General features: G+C 41.1%; 1 protein-coding gene across 7 annotated transcripts in view; it reads right to left on the bottom strand.

The window, feature by feature from the left end:
- rbms3 (RNA binding motif, single stranded interacting protein) overlaps window positions 1-23209 on the bottom strand; it is a 285068-nt gene that overhangs the window by 15977 nt on the left and 245882 nt on the right. For all 7 annotated transcript variants that reach the window (XM_058618578.1, XM_058618585.1, XM_058618579.1 and 4 more), the window contains 3 exons: window positions 15370-15413; window positions 12932-13028; window positions 9664-9711 (listed from right to left, as the gene is read on the bottom strand). In XM_058618578.1, the coding sequence (XP_058474561.1) occupies window positions 9664-9711; window positions 12932-13028; window positions 15370-15413 (189 nt within the window). The remainder of the gene's footprint in view (window positions 1-9663; window positions 9712-12931; window positions 13029-15369; window positions 15414-23209) is intronic.

Here is a 23209-nt window from a genome sequence, read left to right as displayed (position 1 = left end):
TAATGGATGCTGCTCTTGCTTTATACATGTTTTTTTGGTGTGTGTGTGTGTGTGTGTGTGTGTGTGTGTGTGTCTGACTGACTGTCGAAAGTGTGTCTGTGAAAACCCCATCTTGCTTGAGATGGTATTGATCCTGCTCCAGACAGGAGACAGATGATATCAACCTCCTCGTTGTTACATACGTTGATGTACACTCAACAAAAACAGTGAACAGGAAACGTTGTAAAAAATGGTTTTTAGTGGTCGCACATTACAAGTGAACAGTGAGCGTTGTCTACTGATATCATTGGCATCTTTTTTTACATTCCAAAATAGCTGTTAAATAGGTGAGAGAGAAAAGTTCTCCAAGTTCTCCGGTTTCCTCCCACAGTCCAAAGACATATTTGGGGATTAGATCGCTAGTATCCACTGGTGAAAAAAGATATTTTACTTTTACAATTAATAAAAAAATATTAAATTTAATTAAATTAAAAATACACAATAAAACTTTGATGTCCTGCCTTAGAGAGAAAAGTTCTCCAAGTTCTCCGGTTTCCTCCCACAGTCCAAAGACATATTTGGGGATTAGATCGCTAATATCCACTGGTGAAAAAAAGATATTTTACTTAAATTATTAAATTTAATTAAATTAAAAATACACAATAAAACTTTGATGTCCTGCCTCATAAAAAATCAATCATTATGAAATATGAAAGGACAACCGAACACAAATGCAATGGTACAAACTGTGTTTTAAAGATAATTTTAAGCGCTTTATAAATGAAAAATAACTGCATTTTAAAAGCACATATGTTCGGTTCTGTGTAAAGAAGAAGTACGGAATATACCTTTGAAATTCTGTGTAGCAGAAGAGCAACTAATCAAGCTGGAGGAGTTAGGACTCTTTATTTATCATTCGAGATATTGCATGAAAGGAATGCAATATAAGAAGTAATCAAGCACAAGAGCTTACTGCGTTTCAAAAAACATAAGCAAACCATGACACGTATAATAAGTGTTTTTACTGAGTGGCTCTGGGTGACTGTGATGACTTTATAACTGAGATCAGTCTCAGCCCTGAAAAGCCTGATCAGAACATTCCCACAGCCAGCCATTTTGCTCATCTCTGTTATTGCTGCAGGTTATAATATCCAACATTATTGCCTACCTTCACAGTTGCTGTTAATATATCACTACCTTCAGGCAGAAGCAATGCCCCCGCTCTAAGTAAAAAAACAGCCCGAGGACACAAAGAGAGGCTCACACACCAATCCTCATACACCAGGCTCTAACATTTCACCTGGTTACAGAAAGCAAGAATATGTGACAATCTATCACGGAACAGTCTGGATTTGGTAAGAGATAGGGGTGGAAATTACAGAGTAACGAAACAATTCATGGTTTAAGTCAGCAATAGTTTCACGATACAGTGTAACATGGTTATTGCTACTGATTTCCTGAATGTATATGATTCTATTTGATTCTATTTTCAGTTTCCCTACTGATTTTGCTTAGATATGAAAGACATTTTTTCCCAACTAATGCTGTTAAATGTACACAATTGGGATCTCTCTAAAGCCCTGCCCCCACACTATAGAGGAACAAACTAACTTTCAATGTTTAAATCCTGAGAAAGCAAAGAATAGACGATCCAGTCATGACGCAGGACCACACACTCGGCGTTTAATCAAACCATTTCAGGGAGGAGATTCCGGGGATTTGGGATCTCACAGAAACTCCTGTGATTTAACTTGACTTCAGAATATAAACAGACATGGAGGTGGACTGTCATCAGGTCATAGCTGATGAAGGATGAAGTCATGGCTGAGAAGACGACTCAGCTTGTACACTTGTAAATAAAAGTAGTAAAAGTAGATTGGGACAGAACTCTGACCAATGATCCTCTAGTGTGGTGAATCATTCAAAATATTATGTTTACATTAAGCAGTAGTTACATTGATACACTACAGTCTGCTGAGCAGGCTTACTTTATTTGACTTAATTGATAATGGATGAATGGATGGATCCTAAAAAGTAACCATTTAACCGTAAAATCCATCCAAACAAAATGTGTTTCATTTTAAAATCACTTTTTTTTTTTATCCCAAAGTTTAACCAAATCTTGAAAAACTCAAGCACACGCGTGTTTCCAACCACTGCTCTCTGACATATTATAGTTCACCGATGAGCAGGCGCCATTTCAGTCGTGTGATTCGTAAATGTCATCCTTTGTTCTCTGAATCTAATTGCATTAAACTGATTCTCGTTTTTACAAAATTTTCCAACTCCCTTCTTTGCAATATTTCAAGATATTTGTGTCTGTGTTTCTAATTCTGTCTGTGTTCTCTAAAAATGAATAGTCAAGATAACTTTGCCTTCGCCTACCTCATCTTTAACCAGCCTCCAGACCCCCGACAGCACCTTTCCCTCTGAGTGAGCCCAGCAAAGGAAGCCAGTATCCCTGAGTCTTTAACTCTAATCCACAGCATGAATCCCTCCCTGGGTCTATCAGACAACCAGAGCTGCCCTGCTATTACCCACAGTCTGTCTATAAGAACACATGCGCCGCCGCTATAAGAAGTGGGGGGGGGAACTAATTTTACCTCTCTGAACAAGTGAGAAATAAGAGCATGTGCCGATGGTGGACAGATATGCAGATTACCGCGGTCTCCGACATCAAACCAAAATCTCATTTTCTGAGGGTTTTGAAAAGCTTTATTGCAAATATCAAACAAACCTCGAGGGAGAAGAGAATTAAAGTGACAATGAGGCAGCAAAGAGGTGACAACATCATGTATGTTAACAGATACCAAGGATTTCTCACCTCTGGCAAAGATATTTATCTATTGTGTATCTATGTGTCGTCCTCCGTGACATGAAAATGAGAAGGATGATGGATCAGCCTCCTTCTGCTCATTGATTTATTTGTCTGTCCGTCGTGTGTCCTCACAGAGGATAGAGACGGACGCACTCCGAAACAATGATATTCGTGTTTTAATTTTAATTTAATAAGAAAAGAAGAAAACAACGTTACGGATGCTGCGATATCTGGAGGGACTTTTGGTGTGTGTGTGTGTGTGTGTGTGTGTGTACACATGTGTGTGAGTGTGGATAAGGGTGCTAGATGAAGCATGTAACAGTATTTGTCATGTCTTCATGGGAGGTCCTTTTTCTCTCCACGCTCGAATTGCACTTGTTTATCAGCCATTTTCTGGCTGCCTTGTGATGACAAATAACAAATCACAAACAAGAATCTCTCCAGAATATTTACTCTCTTCCAAGAGAAAGTAATTTAGAGTTTATAGTTAGAGTTAATAAAGCGTGTCCAACCAAGCGTGTGAGGTTTTGTCTCAAAATGTCTTTCTGCCGCTATTGCAGTTATTCAAGGTACAGTAAAAATCCAATCCTTGGAGTGAAGAGCCGCACAATCTTGCTGTCAGTCATCCTGTGGCACTTCAACAATGCCTCCTCTATATGTATGAAACTTTTGCAGCAAAAAAAAAATCTTTCAGTTGTTTTCTGAAAGGGCAGCAGAGAATAGAAAGAAGGATGGAAGTGTGAGGGGGGGGGGGGGGTGACTGGTGTGTGGAGAGACTGAGGGGATGGGATGGAAAGATAGATAGAGGAGAGGAAGAGCAGGGAGAGCAACTCAAGGACAACTGAGGCCCTGTCTCAAATTCTGCCTCGCCAGTCAAATCCATGAGACCAACATAATGCCCCCCCCCCCCCCCCCCCCCCGAATCCGCCGAGCGTTTTTAATGTCAAGCGGAGAGATGGGTATCACAGAGTGCACCGATTCACCCCCGTCTGATGAGGGCAGATAGTTATGCTTCGATTGTAAGAGGCCCAGTGAGCTCCCATACAGAGCCGGGGCCGGGGAGAACTGGCAGGGATGCAGCGTGAGGAATTCAATAATTCACCTTCGCTATGTAAGGGCCAGTGCACACCAACAAATACATACTTGAAGCATATACAGTTCAGAGTGAGAGAGAGGAAACGGGGGGGGGGGGAGAAAAGGATGGATAAGTCATGGGGAAAGACAGCAATGCTGCGCTTGACTAGCACTGCAGCTACACCGGCACCTCTTTGGCAGGGCAAAGTGAATTTGAGAGTCTGGGTGTGTGATTTATGATCTGTGCTTAAATGACTTTTACCATTAAGAATGTGTTTCTGCACTCAGACAATAGTGCATGTGTTAAAGGGCTTTGTATGTGTTGTGAGCTGGCTATTTTCTCCGCTACAGGTTCTGCTGACTTGTGTAAACCCCCGGCCCAAGACCAGAGCTGAAGAGGCGAGCGGTCATGCTGCTCTGACATCCCACGTAACTAACTGTCAAACAGAGCAGAGTATTAGGAGATCTTTGTGTGGGGAAGACAGAACGGAAGGGAAACATCAACCAGTTCAAAAAAGAAGAAGAAGAAGAAGAAGAAGAAGAAGAAGAAGAAGAAGAAGAAGAAACTCGCCTGGAGGAACAGACAGACAGAAACCCTATTTAGCTTCCACTGTCACTTCCCATCAAGTTTCACACCAAGTGCCTCTAGCCCATTAATTTGGGATAAACACATTTTGAAAACAGCTCCTCGCTCACTGCTGACAAAGGTCTGACTCCTATGGGATGAGTCCAGTTTCGTACGTATGAACTTGTCAAATTAAACTGAGCGGGATAACAAACAAACACAGTGCTTTGTTCACTGTACAGTAACTCTCTGTCAGGTTCTCCTTTAAACGTGATCTACTATTTCCAATGAGACACTAGGACACACGTTACAAAGGAAAAGACTGAATACATAATAAAATGCTGCAAATGAGCTAATTAAAGCTTTTGAACACTATATGGCTCCACCAGCCCTTAACATCATTTTACAAACCAGCTAAATTTGCCTGAAGCGCCTGTACTTAACACTTTTAAGGTCAGTATTTACTTTCTTAGTGGAGTCCTTTATCCCTGTGGAAGATGACTTCTCCCCCAGAACATTTATCATGATTGCCTCCATGGCGGGAATTAACAAGGGAAGAGTGAATGGCTAATTACACACTCAAATTCAACTAGAAGCCTCTTTTACAGCACATTTAGAAAAGTGAGCGGGCCGACTGATGCGAGGAGGTGTGGCCTTATGGATAATTAGAGTGTGACGTAAAAGGCCAGACACGAGGGACATTGCCGATTTATCTGGAACTGGGGGAAAGTCGAGATGGTTAGTCAGCTGCCTCGCCATGAGGAACTCTCTGTGTCTTTGTTAGAGAGTCCCAAGCAGAGAGAACAGTGAAGTCTAGTTGATTCAATTCATTTCTATCAGTGCACCAGATTTAGTTACTAGCAGTCTGAAGGGGGGAGTCATAGGGAGGGTTATAGGTGATCAAGTTTATTCTATTTACTGCATCTATAGAGGAACAATATTGTTCAAATATAAAGCACACAGTATGCAGAGCCACTGCGCTGCTTCTTACATAATACATGATGCTAATCAAACAAACGCTCTCACACTTTAGTGTAAAAATTGACTTTGGAGTCTTAGTTAGATATGCCACCATTAGTGAGGAGGAAAAACTAAATCCAGTCCAATCTACGCATCAAAACAGCTGCTACTGAGAACTCTGACCTGGATGAATAATAACACACAGTATAAATTTATTTTGGTCCAAAAGTTTGATTTATTGGCATTAACAGAACCTACTACCCACTAGTATGCTATAGTGAGAGTATAGTGCCTTTAAAATACAAATGGTTTGGTATTTGTGGCCTTAGAATAAACTTTTTAATGTAGTTTTGGCAAGAGTGCAGCAGCGTACTATGCAAACAAAAAATAATGACATCCTTTTGGGTATGATAAGAGCACCATGGTCTGTGGTCTCACCAGTAGATGTCGCTAATGGGCTCTTTGCCATGTTTTCACAGGTAATACTGATCACATTAATAATGGCTCCGATCAGTTCATGTGAATGACGACGGTGTGACAGTCCTGAATCGGAAGAAGCTAAATGGAACACAGCCATATTTAATTTGACTATTTACACGCGTGATTGTCAAAACGGCTGCTGTAAAAAGGGTCTGTTGTTACACAGATATACAATCCCATAAACCTTGAGTCTAAATACAGTGCCGTGTGTGTCGCAGATCGAGTGTGATTTGAGATAAAAATCCACACCTTATCTATTCTACCTCTCTCACTGGCTAACTGTGAACTCTCCCCTCTCCACGCACGGCTGCCTCCGTATTGCTCGGACACCAGGAGCACCATTGCACAACACTCCGCTGGCTTAACACGGGACATGTGGCGGGCGCTGCCAAATTGCTGCACAATCAATTGGTTTTTAATGCTTTGACTAGCTCCCCGAGCTCTTGAGGCTAACACGCTTGGCTAATTTGATGTGATTCACTGAGCTGGTGGCAGTCTGCTGCGTATGTGGCTGGTAGCAGATAAATGCGCGGGTCACGGAGGGAGACAGATTGGCAGCTATGATCCAGTGACGGCTGCGACAGCTGGGGTTAGCGTCGAGCAGCCGTTTGGTGACAAAGGACACAATGGGGACAGGGCCACGGGGACAGATATGACCACATGGCCGTTGCTGGCATGAAGGCACCATGAAATGTACACCACAGCACAGTGTGACTGCTGAATAGCGCCAGTGACTCGAAGAGGTCTCATGACATAAGGCTGGAAAATGGATGACAGACAGACAGTCACACAGGCTGGCTGGGATTTACCAGTATGGACACACGTATGGCAACATGCACAACACAACCACACACAAGCCAACATCAGTCACAGTGGTGCACAGTCGCTTTGGTCCAATATCTGCTGTGAACACTGTCATTATACTATATTATTATTATGCAAATTGATAACTTAAAACTGTGGTGTGTAACTTCTAAATGAGCGTAAATGTCAGTTACATTCTAACTATTGTCAAATGAGTTCACACATTGCTAATGAAGCTTATCAGCTTTCCAGTTCATATGTACAATTTTTTTTGTAATTTGTAGAGCTGAAACGATGAATCGATGATTAATCGATTACTAAATTAATCGGCAACTATTTTGATAATCAAATGATCAGTTTGATGCTTTTTTTCCGATTGTTTAAAGCTTCTTAAATGTGAATATTATCTTCATTTCTTTGCTCTGGATAACAAATAAATCATTAAAAGTCAATCATTTTGGTTTGTGGACAAAACAAAACATTATTAATCGATTATGAAAATAATCATTAGTTGCAGCTCTAGTAATTTGCAGAGATCATAGAACAATGCAAATTCTATCCATCTTCTACCACTTTATCCTCCACATAAGGGTCATGGGGGGCGCTGGTGTCAATCCCTAAACAGGTCATCAGAGTGTCTAATTTGCCTAATCCCCAATGCAACAATAAATTGCAGCCTTTGCAATTTGTGATTTGCTAATTGGATTATTTCAAATTGTGTTTTCAATCTGAAATTGTTTAGCCCCAAATGCTTCCACCTTTACCACCATCACTCCGAGCAGGTAGTGTCACCAGAACAGTCTCGTCCTGCTTTGAGCCTAGGTGAATTACAGCCCTGGCAGTGTGGGTCAGAGTGACTCAGAGGACAGCCAGCTTGTGTGTGTGTGTGTGTGTGTGTGTGTGTGTGTATGTGTGCGTCTGCCTGGCCGGTGGCCTGCTGTGACCAGATTACATGTTCACTGTCCCACAGCAGGACTGCAAGTGAGATGGGCTGGACTGAGTGGTAAATGGCCACAGTGGGTAACCACGCAGCTGGATGAGCACTACTCCACTGAGGGATTGCTCAGTCATCAGCTGCACAGTCTAGTGTTTCCCAATTTGCTCAGTTGCAGGGACTCACAAGCAGTTGTCCTCAGGACGCGGGCGAACAATATCACTTTCACAGATAGCCTGAGGCAAAGAAAATTTCCTTGAAAGCAGCAACAGCTGGAATCTACACCAGATGAACTTCTGGTCTATTCTTGATCAAATATAATCTATATTTCCCCCTGACTATTATTCAGTTTCCATTTATTTCATTTTCTAGTGGCTATGCAATTATTTTACATTTATATATATATATATATATATATATATATATATATATATATATATATATATATATATATATTATTAAAGCTTTCAGTAAGTTGTTATTTGTCATTTATATTGCGTGTGACGCTTCCAGCCTTGTAGTTTACAAATTGTGTTGCATCATATATCTTAATTATTTCCCATCACAACATCTCGGGTCATAACTGGTATTTATACTTTGGCAGCATGCATATTCATTTGCTCATTAGTGAGAAATAGTGAACTTTGATACTAAAACCTGATTTAAATTATGCAGCAGTCTGATTCATTAGACGGGCAAAAAAAAAAAAAAACAACAACCGAAAAACCCTCAGGTTACCCTCAGGGTGGCAATTTCTTTTTCTAAGAGAAAATAACTTCCTGCCTTAATGAAATTATAAATGCGGTACAATATTTACATGCTGGTTATATACTGTAACGCTGCTATAGAGATGCATTTTCACAGTTCTACAACAATTTGCTGTATGAATGAAGCACCTTGCCAATGCACTGACTGTGAATACTCTTGTCTGTGAAAGAGGTTCTGGTTTCTGAGTCTCATTTGGTGAATGAACTGCGAGCAGAAGAGAACAAAGTACATCGAATGTGCTTCAGGGGCCACAAAAAGCCTCCAGCAAACATTAAAGCCTCCGGCAGAGTCATTTAAAAAATCTCTACGCAACAAAATGAGAACACTTATGCTGCTAAGATCAATTAAAGCTTAAACCCTTAAACAATTTAATTAACTACTACTGCTCTTTGTTGTTATAACATTAAGGAGACAGATCTGGGGGAATATTCCATACAATGCTCTGGGTACAGTACAGAACATATGGACAGTAAAAGTATGGCTTTGGGTTTAGGGGTTAGGGTTATACATATTCAAAGCACAATAAAATGTTCACAAATTGAAGGGAAATATTATTTTTACTAATTATTAAAATACTCAATAATTAATTTCTAGAGTCTATGACTTAGTAATAAACGGGAAAACTGACTGAATACCATTGGACGCAATGTAACTGCCCCGCTGTTACAGACTGTGTTGTTGGTGAGCTCAATCTAATTAATGTTAATTTATTTTCCCCGTCTGCCTCAGCTGGTAACCCAGAGCAACAGACTACAGCTTGTCTGTATTGTGCTGTGGTCTGGTAAATGATGCTGAATAGCTTCCTGGCACAATCAACACCTATAAACTGCCAAATAAACAAAAAAACACCTAAATATTTTTGCAGGCTTAGGAAAGACTGAAACATGTGGTTACCAAATTTGGACAGCTCTGTTTTTGTAATTGCAGGACAAGGGTAATGAAATCATTTAGCTGTCAGAGGTTTTCATGTCATGTGCGCCTGCTATGCCGCTCAGTCGGTTTAATACGACTCGCAACAGAGGAAAAAGCATCTTTAAATGCTTTTCCCTCGCAGAACCCATTTTTCTAATCAGTCACAATATTTCAAAAATAACCACCATGTTGTAAAGTATTCAGCATGAACTTAAAATATACCGTACATCCCCCTAAAGTCTTTTAATAACTCTGGAAAAAACACTGCAGAATAGAGAAATAAGAGGAGAAGAAAACAGATTTTCTATGACGGTGGGCCTCAATAAGGAATTAAGGCGACCGACTGCAGGTGAATGGTGGAGTACTTACTGGTTGCATAACATATTGTTGATGAGGCATCCATGACGTACTCTGGACCTGAGGAGAAAAGCATTCAATTTAATATAAGAGCAACAATATGAACGTCTCTCACTATTCCCAGATAAAGCAATAAATGCTGTTCAAATATTTGCAATATGTTCAAATACTCTCAAGTCTGGAGGTTTATAGTCTTAATGTGCCACACTGGCTGAACTTTTCACATATCAAATTGTGCCAAAGAATTACAGGAAGAATTTGAAAGTCAGGAGGCAGCAAATGTACCCCCAGCTTTCTCATTATTTAACAGTATGACTTGTGCATTGAGCCCATAAATGAGGTAATTTCACTATTATAATGATTATATTAATGCCATGGCCAGAATTCTCCAAGAAGTGGGGTTTTGAAAATTCTAGGAAATGACTTTTGAAGAGAGGATAGACACAAGTGTTGGGTATAGCCTCTCTTCTTCATGGTACCAGGATTCAGAAACATGCCAAGCTCCTTACAAGAGGGAATCACACTAACAAACACATTTACAGGTGTGGATGAGGACGTTAAAGAGACGGCGAAACAGTGGCACACACAGCGATCAAGAGACTGTGGGAATGGTTGAACAAACAGAGCTTTTAGATGTGCTGGAGGGAAGAATTAGACAGCTTGTAGCAGACAAACACACAGGCTGGCCACTGATCCTGGTAAAATGATTAGATTAAACAAAGACAAACACAGAATAATTTGCTATAAGAGCAATCAATCCTCTGAGCCAACCCAAATGCGTGATTTGGATCCAAAACCCCAAACAAGCTTCATATTCTATAACGTGAAGCCAAGTGTGTGCGTGTGTGTGTGTGTGTGTGTTTGCACAGGGCGATGTTTGTTCTACCCAGCTGAACGGGACACACAGAGACACAGAGAACGCTTATCTTTAGTCGCTTATCTGCAGCATTTTCTTCTGTGCGATGGGTTTAATGGGAGTGTGGAGGGTAGGGCAGTATTGTGGGCGGTCCCAGATTAAGAGAGAGAGGGGAAAACTTGTGAAATCAATCAAAAATTTTGCTTTTTGAGAGATGAGAGTGACAGTGAGAATAATTATGTCCAGAATATACAAAATCAACAGCTTGTGTTTCCCCTGTCCTTGGTTGACCTCACAGTCTCCTCCTCCTTCACTTCTGTTCATGGTTTTCAGTGAATAAAAGAGCAAATGATGATGTGGTCAAAGCTTGTTTGATGTTTTTACTGCATTTGTTAAAAAAAGATATATATATGAGCTGTGTAGGTATATATTTGCACAACTGGCATGAAAGAAATGAGAGATTTGGAGACTCAAACTCTAAAACATTGAATAAAATAAAAAAAATCAAATAAATCAAAACCCCACAGGCAGATCAGTCACCAGTGATGTTTCTTTTTGTATTCAGAGAGACGGAAAGTCTATACTTTTGGATGAAGACTTGATTTGGACTCTTGGATTCTCTCAAAGGAACGACGCCGACAGTGTGAGCTTGCTTCTTCTACTTGATGACAGTTAGTAAGGTAACAAATATTCAAAAGCTTCAGTAGCTTCAGATTGCCTGTACACTGTATGACGTGCGTGACCTGAGAAGCTGAAGTACCTCTGGCTGAACTTCACAGCTTGTGTTACCATTTAAAACAGGCATGAGTTGCTACGTCAGCCGCTTGGCTGTGACACATGAAGTCAAACAACGCAGCCAGGTCGCTAGTCACTCACTCAGGCAGCCAGAAATCCAAGCAGCCAGTCACATAAAGCCTCTGTAGAGTCAGTGATGTGAACCAGGCCACTGCTGGCTGCACTAACTGAGATCCTGGTAGTGATCTGGCCTGGACTGGTTCCTGCCATGTGGATCATGAAAGCTGATGTTTGAGGAAACAAAGCCAGTCGTGATTCAAGCGCAAAGCGGAGCCAGGATTAAAAGGAACACCATGAGCGCCGCTATCGGCACGGGTCATTTGCCGATTTGATAAATCAATGCCTTCAAAAATAGTCGCTCAAAAAATATGCACTCGGCATAAACATATAAAAGTATAAATGGCGTATGCTGTGATCTCTGTGCACCTTGAGATTTTCATTACAAAGATAATAGTTTTCATCAGAAAGGGCAACGATTTTCTTTTGTATGCCGTATATGCCAGTCTATTCTTTCCCTCGCTCCTTTGTGCTTTTTGCACTTGAACAGAAGATGAAGGACTCACCTTGCTGCCGCAACTGGCTGAAGGGCAATATTACATGAAGCGGCGGCAGAGCTGCCTTATATTGAAACTGTGAGGATTAATATTCCTCAGCCATTGTTTTTGATAAATCAATTTGGGAAGCCTTCTGAAAGAGGATTAGAGATGTGCCCTGGCCCACTTTTCTCTCTCCTCCTCTCTGTCCCCTAACCCTCAACACAGGTACCGCACCAGAGTTTTAATCAAGCGAGCCTCAAAGACGGGCACATCAACCTTCAGCAACACACACCTCCTCTGCCTCACCCCCCCCAGCCAGGCCAGTGTTATCACCATCACCGCCACCTTCCTTCCTCATCTCCCTCGTTGTCTTTCCCTCCATCTGTCCCTTCCATTTTCTCATATATCCTTCATCTACTTTCACTCACTATCTTCGTCTGTCTGTCTCTGCATACCAAACAGAACCGGGGGTTAAACGATAGCGCGTCTTGATGTTTGGATTTGGCGAGGGGAGGGTGGGGGGCGGGTGATGGGGGGGCTGCTGCGTGAAATGCGCAGCGACGGAACGAGGGAAAGCGCTCTTTTGACATCTCATACAGGCAATTTTCACGTTCCTGTTCTGCTCTGTTTCATTACTCCACAGATCACAGTCGCGAGGAATGTGGGAAAATTCACTTTGGAAGAGGAAGTGATTGTATCTAAGTTGGCAAAACATGAAAAATAAAAAATAAAATGAACCTTGCAAAGCATTAGCAGCTGAAGGAGCAACAACAGATTTCAGGGGCAGAGAGTTTGTTTTTCCTCGACACGTTCATTCTTGATGGGTGATTTTCTTTCTTTCTACCCTGTCAGCCTTTTTCCTAATCCTCTTCTCTGTTGCTTGTTCTGTGATGCCTGTTGTGTTTGCCGCCTACGAAACAGATGTCATCCAGCACAGCTGGAGCAGCAAAGAAACGATGAGAGACGAAGAGACAGCCTCGCTCTTCTGCAGCCCACCCCCTCTCTCCCATCCGCCCAACACTAAGTAAACACTGCTATTATGCTTATACACAGAGACGGAAGTCCACCCATAATGCAGTGCACCAAGGCCCACCTGATATGTGGAAACGGGGGAAGCAGCGATGAAGGGCGTGATGGAGGTCTGTGCGATCATGCGGTTGGTGGCGATGCTGTAAGGCGAGGAGTAGAACCTGAGAAAGGGAGCGAGGAGAGATATGAGGAAGAGAGAGAGGGAGAGAGGAAGTGACACAGTAGAATAAGTCTGTCAAATTCATATTAGATGTACAGAACATATTTATATTTAAAGGTTCTATGTAACGTGTTCACACCGAACATGATTTGACACGTCGCTCCGTGCCCATTCATCCCATAAATTTTCCCTGCAGACCCATGGTACCAGGTTCCCCCAAGTACTGCACAGCCATCGCGTCTATCACGCCGCTCGGCCTGGCCGACGCGAATATTGCGCCTGTGCATTCACCTTCTATGTACAGTTAGCATCGCGTCCGGTGTGAACACAGAGAATGAACTATAAATAGCCTCACTACCCCTTAAAAAACGTCTCAACCAGAGGAGAAGAAAAGTTAGGGTCTGTGGAGAGGAAGTTGATCATGAGGGATTTGAGCTAATGCACTCACTGTCATACACTTTTTTATTAGATATTTAACGTATAGAACATTTAGTCTCATCTTATCGCGTGAATATTCTGCACTGACACACTTCCACTACCTGTGTATATAGTATACAGTATACGTCACCTTTAATGCACTGTAACCATGCCTTATAGAATCTAGGTTTTTACACATTTCTGTCTATATAATACAGGAAAACAACTTAAACCCACACACACACTCACGGGATTCATACATGGACTGTTCTGAACCCTCCATCGAAGGTCACATAAAAGTTTCATGAATGTCTCATACCGTTCTCAATTGAAAAGTCGGCTTTTATCGCGTCGCACTGAGCTTTGCCGTCATATAAAGTTGTTTGTATTGCTCGCCACTATAGATACACTGCATGTGCACTGCCGGCTGCCTGCTTTAAGTAGCAAGAGGGAACTCAATGCATTTGAAGAAGCTAAGATTTGACAGGAGCTGCAGAGAAATGAGTTGTCAGCTACACTGCTTTATCTTATTGCTGAAGGTTTATAGCAACTGAGTAACGCTGGGATCTTCTGGAAGACTAAAAACACCCAATAGTCTGCGTCACTTGAGCTGAAAATCATATTACGGGCTGAGGATATGAGACAAGTTATGAGGTTTCAAGATTTCACACTAGATTTGAACATATAAAATCAGCTCCTCATGCTGTGTATTACATTATGTTTTAGTTGGAAGTCGCTAAAACATTTTTTGGAACACTTTATGGACATTCTCACATCTTCACATACCCTGTGTGAAATGTAAAATAATTTATGCGATTTATATTTGAGTAATGTTTACCAATTGTAATTGTTATTTTGACACACCAGAACATTTAAATGTGTAAATAAAATCAACATAAAGGATGAAAACAATTAATATAAATGTCACTAATAAAATGCAGAGATATAATGTAATTTTTCTCCTTGCTGTACTTTGATAAAATTATGCAGTTAAATGTACTAAAATATTAATACAATCCAGAATATGTAAATTTAGCCATAGGAAAAAAAAGAATATACATATATGCATTTAGTGTGGCTAATTTGCATTGTAATTATATTCTACATTACCTTATCTAATTTGCAATTTGATTTAGATGAATCAGTAAGCACAGCGGGGCAAATGTTAAGTGGCATTTCTGTTTTCAATTTTCAGGTTTACTTCACATTTTATTTATTAACATATGAATTAAACTTATTTAACTGTATAATTCTAGACTCCCAGCTGAGAACATTGTGTTAAGATTTGAATACAGTTAACTTTTTTGACATTCTTCAGGAGATTAAACTTGAATTTATTAAGACTGAACTGTGCGAATATAACTTGGTGAATTTGTGGCAAAGCAGGCTTTTACATGACAGACCGTGGGTAATGACTGATGCCATTCATGCAGTTTCTTTTACGGTTGAGGTTAACTCCAAGTCACTGGGGGGATAAGTGGTTTAAGAAGTGGGAAGTAAGCAGCTTCCTGTGAATGACTGAGGCCTGAGGGAGATAAGAGTGGGGAACCTCGGCACTCTCTCCTTCTTGTCTCAGTACTGAGGGGGAAAATAAAACAAGCTGCCGGGTCATTTATTTCCAAAGCACCATTAAGTCATGACACAGGAACACACAAAAACACACACACACACACACACACTTCAAGACCCAAATGCACGGAAACGCTCACTTAAATGCCCCCCCCCTTGAACTCCTCACCTGCCCCCCCGTCCTGGTTGAAAACTAATATTTTAAATCCATATAGATTTTCCTTAATCAAACACTAACAAAGTGCAGACACCACATTAATCTCCATGTATGACAGCGGTATTGACTCAGGTCCTGTGAGCTAAGAGGTGTGTGTAGTAGTATATTGCCAAGGATGGATCGACCATCAAGCTCTTACCCATTCTGCATTGCAGTGGGATCATATGTTAACGCCATGCCGGTCTGAAAGAAAGAAAGAAAGAAAGAAACAAAAACAGCAAAGGTTAATCACACAAATAAAACATTGTCTGTCATTTAATCACAGTGTTAATTGAACCTTCCTAAAGTGATCGGTTTAATCTGACCAACTTTCCAATAAAGCATAAAATGTATTTTTCATCAAAGGCTTTTCATATCCTGCGCACAAAGCATCTGGACACATAATTGCTGATAAACACTTTCACTGAATTCAGAGTGTGGTCAGAAATGACTGCCATAGGAAATGAATGGCTACGACTACATTAAGATGAAAAAGCGTTTCTCATAGACCTCATATATAAAGCCATGTCCATTCCACTACACTGTTTTATAGTTGAACAAAAAGGTATAAATAAAATGTGATTAATGGTTTTTTTGGTCATAAAAGAGCTGTTAGTATACACACTGAAACACAACACTGAAATAAGGCGGAAGATGGAAAGAATACTGAAATATTCTACTCAAGTAAAAGTACCACTTTTTTGAGTACAAATAAAAGTATTGGTCTAAAAATGTCAGTAAAAAAGTAGCTTGTTTGAAATGTACTTTTTTAAAAGTAAATTTACTCACCTATATTTATTCACTTGTCCTAATCATTCATTCACCTGTCCTCATCATTCATTCACCTGACCCCATTATTCATTCACCTGTCCTCATCATTCATTCACATGTCCACACCATTCATTCACCTGTCCTCTTCATTCACCTATCCTCAACATGAATTCACCTGTCCTCAACATGAATTCACCTGTCCTAATCATTCATTCACCTGTCCTCAACATTCACTGCCAAAGGTTCCGATGCATGAAGTTTTCTTTCTCTTTTTAATTCATTCAGGCCAGTAGTTACTCAGTAATGGATGTGATTTAAAACATAGCGAGTAAATGTAATTCATTACTTTCCTCCTCTGATTAACAGTATATAAAGTACAGGTAAAGTTCCTGCTGGCTGCAGCTTCAAGTTTAGTTTTTATTAGATTGAACCAAAAACTATTTCACTACAGATTAACATCAGATTAGAGATCAATACGTTCTAAATAATACAGTAAACACATTGGACAGGTACATGTTGTACATGGACTGTATTCTGTCACTGTCAATTGTGTGTTTCTCTGTGCCGCTATGCGCTGCCGCGTGTCTCTGTCGATATGTTCTTGCACCAATGTCAGCAAGATAATTTGCTGTACCTTTATTGTACTTGGGGAATAACGTGATTTAGAGTTGATTCTTTTTGTTCAAAACAAATTAAATCAAATCAAAACCAACTCCATTTCAAATAGGGAAAAGTGACAAGTGACAAAACCAATGTGGGGGAAACCTTAGTCAATAGGACGAAGTGAATTAGTATCGAGGACGTCTGGTTTTCCATTTGAATCACGTACAATCATGTTTTTATGAATGAGGGGAAATGAAGAAATGCCCTTTGGAGCAGGGAAGGAGTGAGCAGAAGTGATTGAGTCTTGTGTCTGGTGTGATGGTATGCATGTGTGTGTGTGTGTGTGCATGTGTGAGGCCCTTCTCAAGTCCAGGAGAAAAACCTATGCACCACAATCCGTCATCTGCATTCCTGAAGGTTCTCCCCCGGAGGAGAGTTAATCCGATTTCTTTTAACGGGAGGCTGCTGAGGATGGCAGATTTCATCACTACACAAACACACGCACACACACACACACGAGCACACACACACACTCTGGTACAGCATTCTGAGTGAGGACATTCATAGTGCCGAGTAAAAAGCATTCCTCAGCCCTTTGACCAAAATGTAACATTAACTCTAAAACCAAGTCTTAACCCCCATAAAGACCTTAATAGTTGTGAGGACCAGCCACAATGTCCTTACAAGGTCAAAATGTCCTCACAAAGACAGGCCATACACACACACACACACACACACACACTTGCTCTACCTTCCATTATCTTGCTCTCTTTCTTTCCTCAACTTTCTCTCTTCACCCCTCACCCTCCTCCCTCCCTCCCTCTCTCTCGTCTTTCTGTATCCCTCTTTTGCCCTTGTTTCTTCAAAGAGCTACCTACACTGAGATGTACTGTTAAGGGAATAGAGGCTCAAAGGAGTAGAAGAGGGATCAGTGAGCCGGGACCAACCCACGTGAGAGAACAAAAACAGACAATCTACGCCAACTGAATAAGCCCGAGCACCAGCACTAGCACTACAGTACAGTAGGGATGTGTGGATGTGTGTTGGTGTGTGGGGGTGGTCGGCCTTAATGTTCAATTAGTGTGAGTGCACATATGCAGATGTGGCTAAAACATCTCTAGAGATATTGTATATGAACCTGTGAGGGCTATATGCAGTGACATGCATCTGCCCTTGTTTTATTTACATAACAAAGTAGGGGTGTGTATCTCTTCCTTAGAGGATTATTTGCTGCATATTTTGATACACAGGCTCAATTCAATTAAGGAATGATATTTTTTATTATGGATTAATTTGGTTGGATTAGATGCAATACAAGTCGTTTTCTTTTATGGCACTTATTTTCAATTACAAATTAGAAAGGAATCACTGCTGACCTTAAATTGATATTTCATTCAAGTCCAGAAACCTATATTTTCCATTTTATAAAACATGAAGAGAAGTAAGACAATGATTTCAGAACAACCTAAGACTCATTGTGTTAATAACGTCAAAAGAATATAATATATTAGGCCTCACATTTTATGAACAAGGATTTTTGATGTTGTCATGCCCAGGTAGTCAAAAACCCCACAAAATCTCTCTAACGCTGAGAACAAATTGTTACAATTTCACTCGTGGTAGAAATGAGATGAAAAGTAAAACAGGTGATTTAGTCTTCTTTCTGTGAAGGTTCTCAGTCATCAAGGTATTTTCAGGAAAAAGTTAGTGCCCAGACTCGTCCAGCTCAAGCCGAGTGTCTGCGTCTGTCTGCGTGTTCATCATCTGCCAGTAAAAAGTAAAGCCTGATGTAGCTCTAACGTCTTTTAGCCCTGAAGAAACTGCCTCCCCTGTGCTGACCACTGTCCAGGAGCTACAGCAGGAAAGTTTAAAACTTAACATAGTTGCTATCAACGTGTCTGAAGACACCGTGACGAAGGAACAGCAAAACAACTTAACCAAACTCACTCATGTCATTAAAAGACGGGGAAATAAATCGGTTGAACCGATACAGTGAAAAACACACCAATGTACTGTGTATGTGTCTTTTTACTTTTACAAACACTCACACACCATTTAAACTCACAATAATACTCCTCCCTCACTCATTTCTTGCTACACCAATGCTGCATCACAACGCTGCTGCTGGCAAAGCAATATGTTTGGCCAATTTTCTTTTTTTTCCCTTCCAACTGATAACATAACAGTTTTATGCTAACAAATGATACACAGAACAACTTAAAATACTGAATTTAAAACAAAAATAATGTATAATAAGTACATGAAGTAGTCATGTAAGCTAAACTTTCTCAAATAAAGGTTCTAGTGAAAAAAGGTTCTAGTGAGTGCAGTATTTAAGGAGTTCCTGCAAACAATGTGCATTCATTGGCTCACTAGTTGAATAATACTTGACTGATGCATAATAATACATAATTAAAATCTAGTTTCTATGACTGTGAATAGTTTATGTATCCATACATATCTCCTAAATGTGAGCTAAAGAGAGTAGTAAAGCATGTTTGTGTGCGTGTGCATGTGCATGTGTGTGCTAATAGCACTGGCAGACTCTGCCTGCTGTCTGGTGAGGCTGATAACTCCCTTAAGTGCTGCCCTTGCTTCCATGTGCTGATGAATTCCACAGAAGAAAAGCTCCTGGATGGAGAACCTGCATGGCCAAATGACTGATTAGTGACAGAGTCAGACTCTGGCTCTGCCACAACGTGGGGAGAAAAGGAAAAGGCACAGACAGTTTGTGTAAGCTTTTGTCAGAACTTGATCCAAGACTAGGGAACAAAAATAACCCTTCATGATAGTGAATATTTACAGACTTACTGAACCGGGCTCAGTCTGAGGAAGAGCTGCCACGGATACACCTGGCTTTTAAAGCAGCACATTTTCATTCTGCATGCTAAGTGAGATCAGATTGGAGTTTTATTCCATCACCTGATGCAGTGATTAAACACAAGGATATTAAAATTCAGCATAATCATACCCAAAAATGCCAGACTATAATGATAGCCGTAGGAGTGGCGTTAAGTGGAGAATAACTCTGTTGGTGCCAATTTGAAATTCAGGTTTAGAAAGTTGTAAAGAATTACTTTGCATTAATTTCTTATCATCTGTGCTATTGGGTGTCAAAAAAAATGCACTTTGTCTTACTAATCTATTTCCAGTGCAAATATATTTTAATGTGTGTATAATTGAAGGTGAGCGTGTGTGCATGTAGATGTTTGACACACAAAAAAGAGCACACACGCACACACTGACCCTTCTTGTATTTTTGCCTTTCATAGGCAGGTTGCTATTTATTTTTTTTCCTTTTGCCTCATGGCCACACACACACACACACACACACACACACACACACACACGTACACGGACATCTGTCAGGCTTTCACACAGAGTGTAAAGACGGATGTTTTTTTTTCATCTACACTCATTCCCCTAGAGTAGGTGCTTGAGAAGTGTGACTTTGAAAGTTTTGTTTGTGTGTAGGAGTGTGTGTTGGTGACAGAGAGCAAGGGAGTGAAAACAGAGAGAGAGCTGGGAGAAAAGGCAGTGTGTGTGTGTGTGTGTGTGTGTGTGTGTGGCAGTGACTAATATGTTTGTCAGCATGAGACAGTAAGAGACAGCACTTCGCAGACTCCCACTTTGAGGAGTTTACAAGAAAACCTGTCATGTATTTCTCAATCGTCAACACCAGCCATCGTTCAGCCCTCGTCCCCTCGTAACTCCTGACTGATCATGCAACGTGTTCCCCGTCCCGTGCCGTCTCTCACAGTCTCACTGAGTCACTCGCTTGCTGTCTCTCCATATGTTGCTGCCGGATCTTGGAGGACGTCAAACACGGGGGGAGAAGACACAGTGAAGACGCAGAAGCAGGAGAGAGGGAAACAAAGGGAGGAGGAGGACGAGGGTAAGAGAAAGCAGGCGGCGTGAGGTAGTGAAGAGGGGGAAGGCAGACAGACATGGAGAGAGGGAGAGAGAGAGAGAGAGAGAGAGTAATGAATGGCGTCAGCTGTTTCTCCTCCTCTGCTGCCTGATAAAGGAGCGAGGTGAAAAATGGCCTTGGCAGTGATACACAGACTAACATGTGATGTATATCTGTCCACCTGCACATCTGATCAGTGATCAGTGATGATCAATCATGTATGTGGCATGCTATCATTTCTGTTCACACGATAGGCCACGGTGCTCAAACTGTGGTACGTGTACCACCGGTGGTACGCGGGCTTCCTCTGGTGTGGCGAAAAAGTGGAGCTGAGGAATTTGGACAACAAAACAACACTAGAGTCACCTTATCTCTCACTCCATCTTAACCCTTTAACACCCTTTTGCTTATTTTAACCATAAAGGGCCAGAAAATGTCCTGTAATTAATTGCTTTTGCCCATTTTTTCCAGAATAACATGCAATATCTGGTTAAAACAGTGTATTATCAATTTAAAATGAAGAAAAACTAAACGTTTAATTTAGAAAACACATAGTTGTACATGAAGACCAGGGTGTTAAATTTGAAATTTGAACAGAAAAACATGTGTAAAATAACATTTTGTTGAGGCTTTGTCTCAATCTCAAAAAAATATAGTATATGTGAGGAAGAGGAGGATGATGAGAGAGCAAATTATCTGATTGGGACTAAATCTGCCTCCTGTGAAAAGTCTGTAGCTGACTTTGCTCGACCTATTTACACCACTGTATTTTAACATTGTCAGTGGTCATTGGTATAAAAAGTTTGAGAACCACTGCTTTTGGTAGGAGTTTGGTTCAGTCCAAGCAAATACTGGTTATTAGCGATATATATAAGTTATTTATAAAATGACCATAACCAAGCATGGACTGTCGTGGATATTTAACAACTGTATATAATGTTTTTTATGGCCCATTTGTTTGCCTTGTCATCTCCTGTCATCAGGTGATAGTTCTCAGCTGCTGCTCGAGAGCAGACACACTTTCACTTTCAGTCTCCTTCTGTCGCTGACACACGAAAATGAACCAAATAGTTTAACATTAACCAATGTTTATATAAATAAAACAGCTGGTGGGATTGTTATGTACGTGTTTGTGCAGTGTAACACCGGGATGTCAGTGCTATTAGCATTGCAGTAGCCATTTCAAACACTAAAGGTTGCTGTTATGCATATTTTACTCATATCATTTACATGTATTTGCCAGGAACTGTATATTTTATAATGCAATACTATAAACTATGGTATGGTCTGGCTGCATTTCAAGCATCTATTGTGTTCTGAAGAGCTAACACCTTTTAGTCTGGAGGTCTAAATCTCCCAGCAGCCCTTTCAGGGACAGCAAGACATTCCACAATAGATTGGTACACACTGGACAAGGGTTCTGCTGTGGATGTACACAGTCTCACACACACACTGCCTTGAACCCAGGCACTTAAACCTTGGCCTCTAAGTCCTATAGCTCATCCCTTAATGCAGTGTAATGTGAAACACTGCATGAGCGTCTGGCGATCTATGAGCGAGATGGAGGGGAAAGAGAGGAGGCCAATGGATGCACCAATCGTGTGTGTGTGTGTGTGTGTGTGTGAGTGAGCTTGTGTGTTTTTTTGTCTTGCTTTCCCTCTTGTCTCTGCACATCTATGAAGCCAAGGGAAATGTGCAAAGTTGCAAAATGCACACAAACGTGGTGTAAATGTGCATCTTTGCATTTTGGAGCCCCTGATTATAATCTCTTTTGTGTAGAATCAAAACTCTACTGCTGCAATTCAAGGCGTGGACCAAGATGGGGATGCTTCATTTTGACACTAAATGACAATGGGACACACATGTGGATCTCATGAGTTCCAATAACAACCCACCCTGACCTTCTGTTCAGCGTGACTTCCAGACAGTATAGAGGCAGACATCACACTGCCTGTTAAACTAATTGCACAGGAAATTGGTTTGACATGGTGAGCAGTTGTTTCATGCTGCAGGATAAAGACAACGTGTCCGTACTCTCTTTAACACAAAGGACGTGAAAGCTGTACACATTCGTGGAGTGAGGAGTGAGCCTCGGCCTAACCTTAACATCACAACTAAATGGCGTTAACCCTAACCCTAAAAACCCAGTCTCAACCCCCCCTGCCAAAATGTCCTCACAAGGTCAAAATGTGCTCACAAAGATAGGTTTGTCCTCACAGCGTAGCACACACGCAGCCATCCCATTTTACCTCAAATTGACAGAGCCGGCCCTGTCAATGTGTGGGCCGGCGAGGCAATATAACAATGTGATTTAGGTTAAACACGCTTGGCTGGCTTATCGGCGTGAGGACTGCTGCACATGTGATGGACAGGCACAAACAAACACAGGTACAGCGACTGCAGTTACAACTCTCTCTTCTTACCCCAGCCACACACACACACACGCAGAGAGCATGTGTTCTCTGAAGGACAAACATTTCATCTCTCCCGGTCTCCCCAACACTGCAGTTTCAGCACAACTGTCAGCCTCGGTCTATGTACGTGTGTCTTCTATATAGTCCAACCTGGTGCACTCTTGGACCTGTCTCCTCTGTGTGTCCTTCCTGGTATAGGTATAGCCCTTTAACTTTAACCTTGTCTCCACATGTTGCTGATGAATATGTTACCATAGCAGTGGATCCAATTTCAGGTTTCCCAGCATTCTGATGTATGGCAG

Source organism: Solea solea, chromosome 20 (assembly GCF_958295425.1).
Source record: "Solea solea chromosome 20, fSolSol10.1, whole genome shotgun sequence".
Lineage (NCBI taxonomy): Eukaryota > Metazoa > Chordata > Actinopteri > Pleuronectiformes > Soleidae > Solea > Solea solea.
Note: the sequence above shows the minus strand (reverse complement) of the source record. Positions and strands in the feature narration are given on the sequence as shown.